General features: G+C 27.4%; 1 protein-coding gene and 1 pseudogene across 1 annotated transcript; one reads left to right on the top strand and one right to left on the bottom strand.

The window, feature by feature from the left end:
• Positions 1–4,871: 4,871 nt before the first annotated feature.
• Positions 4,872–12,756, bottom strand: LOC132949038 (uncharacterized; annotated as a pseudogene).
• Positions 6,450–12,123, top strand: LOC132948426 (uncharacterized). Its single transcript, XM_061018874.1, has 4 exons — positions 6,450–6,504; positions 6,848–6,979; positions 7,045–7,235; positions 11,677–12,123. The coding sequence occupies exons 1-4, from the start codon at positions 6,450–6,452 to the stop codon at positions 12,121–12,123; spliced, it is 825 nt and encodes a 274-aa protein (XP_060874857.1).
• Positions 12,757–13,193: the final 437 nt, after the last annotated feature.

Raw genomic sequence — 13,193 nt, 5'->3', positions numbered from 1 at the left:
TTGTTAATAAATAAATAAACAAAAAAATCGATTGTAAACATTACGGATAAAATGTGTGGAGGTTATATTAAAATAATTTTAATATAGGTAACCTACATATTCCAATTATTTAAAATGTCCATAATTTCAATATAATAAGGTATAAAATATATTATAACAACATCATTCATGTTCTGAATTCACAAAAAAATTCAATTTGTTCGGTATAATCGTATTACACGAACTCTATAATAATATATGTATTTATATGCATAATACAATAGGATCAAGAAGAATAGAAATGTCATAAAAATCCATATAATTATGCAATATTATATTCACGAGTACACACAGAACACTCTATAAAATCAAAAATGTTTTTTTTACACAGAAATGTATGATCTGTTTCATGAATTTCCAAATTATATTATTACTATTTATTTTATTTTAATATAATGTATACCTACTGGCGTATTGTGTTGGTCATAGTAAAAAATAAAAATGACAATTGGCATACCTAATGTTAAACTTGTATGACATGATTAGTATACTAAGTAGGTAGGTACATAATATTTTGGTTATAAGGTTTTATATAATTACTTTTTATAAAATATCCATCCTTTATATTCAATTGTTTTATTCCCTACCTATTTGTTTTAGAAACATTATACAATAATATAATAAACTAATAAGTAAAGGGAAACTAATGGACAGAGAAACCCATAAGGCAACTTACTATAAAGTGTAAACTAAGCTTATATCAAACTTAATTTATAAATCTATGGTGGAACCAGTCTCGACTCTCGATGGAAGGGGTATCGCGTGGGCATCGCATAACCGGCGCGTTCTCTCACTGAACAGAGCATAGACATTAGACAACATATTACTTATTATTTATTATGACGTCATAATGTAATCCATCGACTGGTACCTATTTTTTAGTAAAGAATTATATCGAAAATATGCCCAAAAATCATAACATAAAAGAAAAATAATATTGTGTCAACCAATAAAATAGGTAACAAAACTTCTTCCAATTAATAATATAGCTATATAGAAACAATTACAATAGGTAATAATAAAATACTAATTATTCTGTCTAAATTCAAACAGAATAATCCAAATTAAAACAATTTTCAAATGTATCGTACATTTCTATAATAAGTAGGTAAGTATTAATATTGATTCAAATCAAAAAGGTGTCAACAAGGTATTTTCCCTATATTTGCTAAGCGTTTGAAAATAATATATGTCGTACTCGGATCACGTATTATAATATCAATAGTGTAAAGGCCAAGTTATGAGACCCATTTACCCAGGCCCCACACAAAAAAGAAATTTTAACTCTGATAAAAACATAATGAACTATACACAAATTTCCCATATTATGTATAATACAAACATAATATAATCCTTAAATATTTTAACAAATAAATTTAACATTCGTTTTAAATAAAACCATATTATATTATTATGTTATTCGCTTCTGAAAATTTTCATTGTTGAGGTTTACTCTATTTGGCCTTTCCACCGTACATTACCTGATTACCATATTACTATAGTTCGTGTACACTGTACAACATGGGCGTGCGCAGACTTCTGAGTCAGGTATGGCTATTTTCAATCTGATCACCCACCACCTTGTCATGGTCACACAAGAAAAAAGTTATAAACATTTTCACTACAAACTTTTAAGTGACCCTTTTGTTGGTGACTGGAAAATGTAAACAATCAGTTTCCATTATTTCACACATACAAAATTCATCAATATTGTTTTAAAATGTTAACCAAATATAATCTAATAAAACAATCTATTCAAAAACGTTTAAAATATAATATTTAATATTTAAAATTGTCAATTAACATTCATATTTATTAATTATTATAAATTATTCATGGAAAATCGACTTTAGGGCTATTAGTTTATGAGATATAAATATTTAAAGTTTAGATGAGCGGAGTAGTGGACATACATTTCGCACCACTCAACTCCGCTCATCTAAACTTTAAATACTTATAACGCATAAACTACACGCACTAAATTCGATTTTTATGTATCGAAATACTTAGAAAAATATTCTGCTTTGGAATATGAAATTAAAGTTCTATGTTGTCATTAAAAAAATTAAAAAAATTAGAAGTATAAAAAATATTTAAAAATATAATTTTTTAATAACAAATTTGTCTTGTAGACTGAAACTATGTAAAAAAAAATTTAATTTTCAAAAACAATTACACTTTTTGAAATAATCAGTGTTAAATGAATCGCTTTATATAGTCTCTCTGGTAAACACAAACGTTTAAAAACTGAAAGGACTATATACCTACTTTTAGTCATATCTTCATAATGTACCAACCCAGCCACGTATAAAAAAATCTCAGGTGGGGCTAAAGCCCAATCAGCCCTACCCGTGCGCACGCCTATGCTGTACAGTTATAAATACGCCAAGTGGGTGACGTATGAGGATTTGATTTACATTTGGACAGTTAAATGAACAAATAACAATAATATTTTAGTATATACGTTTGATGAATTAATTCTGCTGTGTATTTTAATTATTAATCGTTTAAATAGTACAGTAGGTAATCCTGTAATCCAATACCACATGTTTGCGTAAAAGGTTGACGTTTTTAGTAAGTTATCTAAAGTTTAGGGTTGGGGAAAACCACGAACAAGTTTGATAAAATCGTGTACCAATACGTTATAGTTGGTACGTTAATTTTGAATAGACTTAGCTATGCGTATTTTGACTTAAAATTGTGTTCAAGTTTAGTTGTGCATAACTTCATAAGTCAAATAATAGAAAATTTTAATTGATACATAATGTTAAAAGTATAATATTAGAAATCATTTCAAAAAATACTACAATCGTATATGAATAATTGATATATACAATCACATCAAGTTCAATAACACTAAAACCAGATTTGATTTTTTTTAAATATTAAACTTTTCTTACATTTTTATTACTTATATACACAAATAAATTGAATATTTATTTCAAATTTCTAGTTATTTTGAACAAATTGTTAGGAAAGTTATTTATTTATTTAAAGTAAAAATAAAATATTGATTTTAAAAAAAGTTGGCACACACTTTTTACTTTAAAGTTACCTATTTATTTTAGGCTAAAATAATTTAAATGATTATACTATATTGCAAAATCAATTACTATTTACAAGTAAATATATATACTGGATGATTCTCCAAGCATGCTCAATCTCATTTTTTCTTTTAGTAATGAGCTTATTAAAATTTTTAATTATATTTCGAGACCATATTATTTTAAAATTTTTGAGATTTTTTGTACTACTTTAGGAGTGTCTTGTGGTGATACAAACTTCTGTTTTTCAAATAAGAACCTCTCCTCTTTACTGTAAATTATTTAGTTGATCATTTTTAAAAAACTTTGATGTATCTAATTCGAAATTTGAACGAGTTGTTTCTCAGCTATTAAAATATGTCTATACTAAGAATAATTATACTTATAGTCCTTAAAAAATGGTTCTACAAAAATATAAAATAAATGTAATATTGGATCTAGTACTTATTTATTATACTTGAACCATTTTTTAAAAGTTATATATGTTCCAAAAAAAAGATTTTAAGTATTCCAGTATATTTAAGAATTTCAAAAACCGGATTTTGAATAAGTAAATTAAAAAAAAATATTAAAAATATGAGATATTGGAGCACCTAAAGTTAAATTTAACATATTGTAACATACCTAAACCTTATCTTTTTTACATTTTTCATTATTTTCTGAAATAATATGATATTTGACATGGTTTATATTTGATATTTATATATTCGAGTATTATTGTTTTTTCTTATATAACATGTCGTAAATGTATTCAAGTTTTTTTCTATTTCGCCATACTTGGTTGTGTCACTTTCCTTTGAATTATTTTACTTTCATCTTGTTATTTTGGTAGTTGGCCAGAAAATATACGATGATTCAACACCAGTTTTCGTGAATTTTAAGGTCATTTAACTCTATACATGGCTAAATTCGTGACTACGCTTCATGGACTCAACGCCCTCTGGATTACAAAACACAGTTATATGTCCACAAATAAACTTTTTTGAGAAAACATACCTAATATTTAATTAAAAAATTAAATATAGATATTATAAACTAGCTAGAATGTAGTTATTACTTATTTTCATGTTATTAATATTTATTATTATTATTAAACGTTGGTACTCGGTTGAACATTATTACTTTTCATTTGTGTTATTATTGTTTTTTTTTTTACTTTTGTGATAAGTATCAAATTTATAATCTATACACTTACCTATGTAGAAATATATTTTATTATATAATATAAATTATTACATTGTTTGGACATTTCGTTTTTATAGATTAGTTTCCTTATACAACGATTAGAAATTATTGCTCATCATAATGTAGGTATATTAAATTATTTTAATAAGGGTTACAAGAAAAGAATCGTACATTTGAACCTAATTTTAATTATGTATATTTTATATTATTTTGTTTTCATAACACTACAACCTACGATGTTAATAATGTAGGTGGTGGAAGGTCGGTAGGTGTACTATCTCATAACACATTCACGAATAAATTTAAAGCCAAATACCAAGTTATGAAGAACTGCTGCGTTATTTCTTATTATTGACAAAAGAGTATAGTCATGGTGCCTATATGGACTTTGAGTTTTTATCCTTCCAAAAACATTAATAGGTACCTACCTAAATTCGAAATGTTTAATTCGATATACTTATAACCTAATCTAGATATTATTTACAAAGATGTGAAGAATTGTTCAATATACAAAAACCAAACATACCATTTTATATACATTATACATATCAAACGTTATATACTTTTATCAGTTAATATAAGTATAACTTAATTGATTCATATACAAATAATATCCATTATTGTAAATTTTTTATTTATATATTTGACAAACCATTAACCTAACACATTATTAACGAAGTCTATATGACTATATGGTGGACGGTATATAACATTGGTCCTCATTCGATTGCAGCGACTTTATTATAATCAGTTAATAAACGGAATTCTATATTGAATTCTAACGGAACCAACCACTAGACAAGAGTAATAATAATAATCAACGTAAAACGATATTATTATGTATAAAAATAATGATTATTATTATGTAAGTATGTCGTATATAATATTATGATATTGATATGTATGTACAATATCCTGTAATTTTGGGATATTCCGGTACCGACGGTGTTCATTTGTCCGGTGGCAGCAAATAGTTGGCCAAAATGAAGTTGGGCTGGGTGTTATGCCTGTGCTTAATTTGTTCTGAGTTGTCTCGACTTCCGTTTTCAGACCCATCTCGGGGGCCGTTTGCTGGTGCTACAACTATTGGTGTTCTACTGAAAGGATAATAGTCCACGTTGTCCACAACTACAGTATCATCGTTGCAAGGACCTTGCAACGGTGGAGGCACTGATACGGTAGAAGTTGGAGTTTGAGTCGTTGGTGATGTTGGTGGTGTTGGTGATGGTGGAGGTGGCGGAGGCGGAAGGTATACCGGAGGACATTCGGCAGTCGTGGTGGGACGATGATCGCCGCATGGGTGTCGTGTCACTCGACCATCGTCGTCATCTCTTCGACCGGTCAGTGTTTCGTCTTTTGATGGCAAATAAAAATAATAATAGTACACGTGGTGATGAACGCCGGTCGTGGTCACTTGGTTTGACGGCAATGGAGCGGTAGGTAAGACGCGTGAAGGTTGCAGATTTGGCCGTATCATAGTCGGCGATGGAGACGGTGGTTGGTATAGCTCCAACGGCTGCCGAAACTGTGGTTGGTGCACAAAATAACGTTGTGGTAGCAATGGTTCTTGGTAGAATGGCCTAAATGCTATTGGTAGTGGCGTCCGTGAAGGAAACGAGTGGTAAAACTGTGGAAACTGACCGGACCACGCTGTACCCAATGTAATAACCATGGTACTGATTATCGCTAAAACACAGACTATAATTTATTTTTATTTATACAATGAAAAATATCTTAAATTATGCATATGAATGATTAATACAGATCACCGTTAAAAAAATATGTCATCTATGACCCTTGTGTGCACCGATATGAGTTTAAGCTAGGCAACTCATATTCGATAATCGATGATATATTATTATGTAGGCATTACATATTACTGTCATGAAATCGTCTTAGCGTGGTAGGTATTAGGTACAAATAAAATAATATTAAAAATATGTATATAACAAATAAGAAAAATATATGTCGATAAAATTTTCACATGAATTCGAACATGATAAAAAAAATCCTTGATCAGTATGATTACACAAAATTAGACCTTTATTATTTGTTTTGAAGTTTTAACGTATTAGAATTGTTGCTTAGCTATAGATATTTATATCGATTATTATTAGGTAGTTATTAATGTAATATTCATTTGGTATAAAAATATTTAGTTTTATATATTACTTTATTGAAATGAGTTGTGTTCGAAAGAAAAAATCAGGATGTAATCCAAGCGCTCAATTGTTTGGTACTTACTACTTCTTAGTTTGTATACATTTTATGTTAAATTATAAACACAAAAGTTGTCACTTTTCGCCAATATTTTATATTGATCTACGTACGAAAAATGCATAATATAAAACGTTGTTTTTATAAGTATTTAACTTTCATAAGAAAACTATATTCATCAAATACTGAGAATATTTTCAAATTAAAACGAATTGAATTATTTATTAGATATTTTACTTATTTGATCCATCGGAATTTAATTATCTACCTATCTTAAAAAAAATACAGGTGTATTTTTATTTTCTGAGTATTTAATCAGGTTGACGCATAGTAAATGTTGATGATGGTATTATCTTTTAAAGATCAACCAATTCAATCAAAGTCGAAAAAACAAATCAACAAAAAAGAAAATGTTCGAAAAGAAATTGGAAATAAGCTCGGTCCTGTGAGACGTGCACAACAGATCCAAGCGAAAGTGCACAAATATATTTTAGGTGCTATCGTCAAATGTTTGCTGTATGTAAAATAAAATTAAACTGTAAAAAAATCCAAATTTCAGAAATGGGTTCAACACAGGAAAAAACGTATTTTGAACCCATACATCAAACATTTAACCAAATATTTAAGCAGGAAACAGAAATTCTAATGGGAAAAATGAAATACCAACTCGAGAAAGATTCAGTGTTTATACGAACTGAATACGACGACAAACTGTTACAGGATACCAAATATCTGATTAATAAGTTTAACGTAAGTACGAAAATAAATATATCCTAAAATTACATCTTTATTTCTGTAAGGAAGGTATATTGACATTAGAGTATAACACATGAACACAATTATTACAATATTATTGATAAAATATAATGTCTATGGTTGGAAAAATTTTTAAATTAAATTTTCGGTCTACAAAAACGTTTAAACGTATTTTAAACGGAAAGTTGTTACTAAGTTTGACCTCAAATTTGTTGAAAAATTATTAAAATAATTATTTAAATGGTTGTTCTTTGTATATTGAGTAATAACATTTTACTTAAAATACTCGTTTATTGTGTAAGTCATAGGTTAGGTGTAAAACATTTTATTTTTAATCTAATTATTTAATTAGGTTAATCACAAAGGTTTATTTCATATTGAAAGTTGCTTAGGTAAAATAATTAGTTTCAACAAATAATGTATATTGGACATATTATTATATATTATAGGTATTATATATAATATATTCCGTTAATTTTAATACTTGTAAGTATCTAAATAGTATATTATAAACTGATAATATTATTGATATTGGTATTTATAGTAAGGGCATATTAATTGACATTTTTGAACTTTCATTTTTGGAGATATTATCATTTATTACTATAATTAATCACAATTATTGTGTTTTTTAGAAACAAATATTCTCATATTTTGACTTAATAATATCACTAACCAAGTTAAAAAAAATAACAATATAACCTATGCGCGATGTACATTTTTTTTAATTCATAAGTTCGACCAATTTAACATGACAATTTTACATCATATTATAATCTGTCATAATTGATTAATAGATACTGTATTTTTGAGTAACTATTAGTAATACCAAAATATATTAACAACCTTAAAAGATAAATATATTAGGTATATATTTTTTAGAGGTTTCTTTAATGCACTTTGACCACTGCGTGACTTTATATTATGGATCGTACAAAATCATTATTATAGATTATTGAGTTGGGCAATTTCAAAAAGACTGTAGTGTATATCTATAGGTATAAGCGCATCAAAATCAATGTCAAATTAATTAGAGACAAAAAATATAAAGTTTAAATATAAAGTATTATAAATTAAAACAAGCGATTTTTATGTTTACCCATTATTTTCTAAACCAGAATTATTTTACATTTGACCCCCAAAATTATAAAGTTAGGTTAAATTAGGATCTTAGATCCAATTCTATACTATAGAAACCAGAACCAAATTTGAAAATTAAAGAATTTTTACTGCTCCAAAAGTGGATGCCAGACACACACACAAGAAACACACATCATTGTAACACTAATACATTTGTACAGGATAGATATTGATAGTTTAAATTTAATTCACATATTATATTGCAGTTATTATTTATTCTTATCTTAATTTTATTCAAGCATACTTCCCGCCTAAATAAAAATAAATAATGCTTCATAATATATTCTTTGTATTAGTTTGTACAAAATATTATATCGAATAATGATATTACAAATTATATTGAAATAGTTTAATCCCCTTTCCGTACTTAATCACTGATAGTGCTCTTAACCCATTGATATTAAGAATATCTCGAGGCGTTAGCTTGTGGTTGCCTTTTGACAATTCCTTTGGATTTAGTCAGTGATGCATTATACAACATTAACAGTGTGCGGTGTACATTTATTAGAACACAATATGTATTTTAGTAATAATTGTATTATATTATACGTACTGATGTACTGTACATTCAGACATTCATCCAAAAAAAAAACAAAATTTTCTAGAATATTAATGATTATTTAATTAAATCATGGTATTTATATGTTTACTACTAAGCAATATTTTATGAAACGTTACTATTATTCCCTGTTCTCACTAATGTGTATTTTAAGCTGTTGCTATAATTATTCAACTTTATTTCAATGAAGACAATTTTTGACACCTTAAATGTATGCCTATCACTAAAGGAGGTAGGTATATTTTTAAAATGAAAATCATACCTAAATGGCTAAATGATAAATTCTGAACTCTGAAGTGGTGTCACTGGACACTCTTCACTTAAGGCAGTTGAAACCAAACCATTTTTGAGGGGACGTATTTAGGCGATATTCTGTGTCCTTAGTGAGTGATGTGTGACTGTGTGTGTAGTAACTGATTATTGGTGTGCCTGAGTTCCCCGAACGCTTTATGTAATTAAAGAAAACTGTACATACGCACAATCATACGTCACTATAATATTTTGCTTTCAAAAAATTTTCAACATGAAAGTCCCAAAAAGCGGAAGAAAAATTAACCCAGTACCAAAAACCCGATATTAATTTTGAAAACGTATTTGTATTCCTTATTCTCTTTTCTAGCTCATGAAAGAAATGGATTTTCGATCAATCATATTTTTTGATTAGTATAGTACCAAATTAATTTTCTTTTTTTAAAAATTCACATTTATTTTAGTGTTACTAAAAATTAAAAATAAATTTATCTCCTTCAAAACACAGACAACAAGCGAACAAATTCAAATATTTTTTCAAAGTTAAAATTGGACTTTTGGAAGTATATTTATTTTTCTTCCGTTTATTGTACTAATTTCACGAAAAAACGTCTCGCTCTAAATAACCTTAAGCATAACACGTTTACTTATTCTAACTCAACTTTTACCTGTTGTATTCTACCAATTAATACAGTTTAAAAATAAATTACTTATTTTCTTATAAAAACAAAAGTAGATAGATATATTTTATGTAATAAACGTAATATGGTATAGATTATGAACATTATGTTTACAATTATCTAGATACAGATGAAGATGAATATTTGAATTATTATATTATGATGTAATCAATCAAAATATTCATCAATATAAAAATAAAGTAAAATACAATATAATTTGATAGATATTTTCAATTTTTTGTTTTGAATGCATACAAAAATGAATAGGCATATTTCTTAGTAGTATAAAATTCTGAGATTAGCGAATGAAAGTATTGTATTTACAATGTCTGTTATCAACATTTGGGGTGGTAAAAATTTTTCAATTTTCGACCTCAACATCTATTTAGATAGAAAATGAATCTAGTTGGTACTCGGTGTATTCAGGAGGTCAAAATTGAACATTTCCAGTAGTTTACAAAAGCATCAGGAAAAGAAAAAAAATTGAGGAAAAATAAAATTTTTTACGTAAAACCAATTTTTGAAAAAACCATCTTATTTTTTTGGTGTAACTCAAAAACTAATAAACCTAGACGATTGAAAATTTCAGCAAATATTTATATTAGCATTTTCCATATATGGTAACATTTTTAAATATTTAGACCTTTAGAGATACATTAGCTTATCTATTAATACTGCTCAATACTAAGTGTAACAAATGATTTCATGTTTAAAAACAATAAAATTAAAATCCTATTTATTTTTTTATCATATCTATTGTAATTGATAATAATATCACAAGCAAGTGTTTTTTTTTCAAATTTGTTTATTTTACAATCTGCAGACCTGATGCATTAATATTATAATGAACAACAAACGAGTATGAAGAAAAAATTACAATTGTCATGTTTCGTGAAATTAGAAGTCCTCCCCCAACGAACAATTTGGATAATAGTACTAACCAAACCACTAAAATAGGCCAATAAATTTCAAAACTGCACGATATTGTTCAACGATATATTTTACAATTTACTAGTGCGTTACTATAACTAAAACGTAAAAGACGCAATACGTTGGCTGGAAAATTAATATTAACATTTTAATTGCGTTGTATATTTGTATTTAATTATACTATTAGATTATAATATTATGAAATCTGCGAGCTGTTGCATAGGTAGTTTTAAATTTGTATAATCTATGTAGTATTTCTATACATATAGGTAACATTTAGTTCAATAACATCGATGAAAATATTGCAGTAATAACATTGCAGTAATGGCTATAGAAATCACCTAGTTTGACGCGACATGCATAACACGAATGCATGATAGATCACCTATCATTGGCGCTAACAGGGGCGGCTCCAGATACATGGTTAGCGGGAGGGGGGCTAGTCATAATTTTCTGGCAATTTCGATGATTTTATTTGTAATTTTATTTTAACAGTATAAAATTGTTTAGAAATACAGTCCCGAGTGATTATTACTCCAAAGGTCGACCCTTACAAAGTGCTGTACTGCGCGTTGATAATAATATAGGCTTTATACTGCTATAATAGCCATTAGCCATCACCGCCACAGATACAATTCGCATTGGTTTCTCGGGCGTTGCATGATATTTTTTTATTTTAGTTGTGCATCCTCTTAATTGTTGTAATGTTAATGTAAAAATTATGAAAAATGTATCTGAATTTTTTTCTAAAATTGTGTGTTTTTAATAATATTTTGTTTAAAAGCGTACCTGTTAATAACCATAATCCACAATAATTTCTTAGTACCGCATATTATATTTAAACTAAATTAACTATTATAATTGGGAATGTTTATAGGACGCTGTATCAGCTATTACGATGGACTTAAACAATAAATGCGAAGAAAAACAAAAGCAATATAAAATTGACGCAGAGAAAATGATGTATATAAGTATTGAAAAATATTTAACGTGGATGGAACATTATATAAAACAGGAATTCGGATATTTTAAAGAACAAAATCTAGCAGATTTCAAAGAATACTATCGACAATTGATTTTGTCTTATCGTCTGAGGTTCGAAAAAAAACTAGATGACATAGAAAAAAAACATAGATCAAATTATGACAAGATAAAACAATCATCTGTATATAAGTATAAAAAAAAATTTGATTTAGAAAAAACCAAACTAGAAGAAAAATTATTGTTAGAAAAACCAAGCTTATCATCGGTTTTTTACGAAGAAAAGGTTGAAGAATCGAATCCATATATAAAATCAAATATCCAAAAAAACTTTAAATGTTGAATAAGAAAATCAACATTTCAAATTTTGTAAGTTTAAAATAAAAACTTTGCTAAATAGTTACGTGAGTTTAGTGACTTTATCAAAAAAAGTGTTGTGACCAAAAATAAGATGTTTCAAAAATCCTATAAGTAGGTTGAGTATTGTAACAATGGATCCAAGACGAAGAATCCCCTTAAATTTAATTTAGAATAATAGAAGACAAACAAAGTGAAAACAACAAAGTATCTCTTTACAAAGCCATTGGGTCCTATATTGAAAATAAATATCTAAATATTTTAAACTATTACATATTCGATTACCCAACAAAATGATAGTAACGAAACAAATTAAATACCTACATCAATGTAGTAGGTACAACCAATTATTGCCTTATGCTCTTTTCAGAAATAAAAAAAAATGTCACTTACAATGTAGGTTAACAATAGAAATAATAATAACATAAAAGTGTGTAACTCACTAATTTTGAAAAAAGTCATAGCGTCAAGTCCAAAAGCAGCTGAATGCAATCCTTATTGTCCTTAGCAGGATAGCTGTAGGAGCTTCTCTGAAACTGAACTCGCTGTGCAAACCACTTTTTATAGAAATCATATTGATACAATTTTAAGGAAACCCATTTAAAATAAAAACTTCTTTTGTTATGCAAACCACAGCGCAACATACAGTTCGTGATCTAAATATCGGACCTATAGTGTCGATTTTTACATTAGTCCGGTTTTAAGGAGAAACTTGTGAGTCGCACTGCGCTAACGTCGTTAATGGACACTCAAATATGATTTTACGTGATTAATTACTTATTCAATGAGCACCGTTACTGCAGTAAACTTTCGGTGCACGATTTCTTGAAATAATATAGGTAATTATTAATTTATACATAACAAAATATTATAAGACATTTTTCAAAATATAAAATCAACTACTATCCGGTTGTTAACAAAAACAATACGTGCAGCTTCTTATAGGTACATCGAGGCTTGCATATTAATAATTTAAAAATTATTAGAACGTTCGAGTGACTCATGTTTCCTTATGTAATGTCCTTATAAATTTCATTATTTTGTGATAAAATTGTT

Source organism: Metopolophium dirhodum, chromosome 7, assembly GCF_019925205.1.
Source record: "Metopolophium dirhodum isolate CAU chromosome 7, ASM1992520v1, whole genome shotgun sequence".
In the NCBI taxonomy this organism is placed as follows: domain Eukaryota; kingdom Metazoa; phylum Arthropoda; class Insecta; order Hemiptera; family Aphididae; genus Metopolophium; species Metopolophium dirhodum.
The sequence above is the reverse complement of the archived record's forward strand: the minus strand, read 5'-3'. Positions and strand labels throughout refer to the sequence as shown.

Coding starts and splice junctions, on each gene's coding strand:
- LOC132948426 (XM_061018874.1), top strand. CDS start 6,450: ATGAGTTGTGTTCGAAAGAAAAAATCAGGATGTAATCCAAGCGCTCAA. Junction 6,505..6,847: donor TCCAAGCGCTCAATTGTTTG/GTACTTACTACT, acceptor TATCTTTTAAAG/ATCAACCAATTCAATCAAAG. Junction 6,980..7,044: donor AGTGCACAAATATATTTTAG/GTGCTATCGTCA, acceptor TCCAAATTTCAG/AAATGGGTTCAACACAGGAA.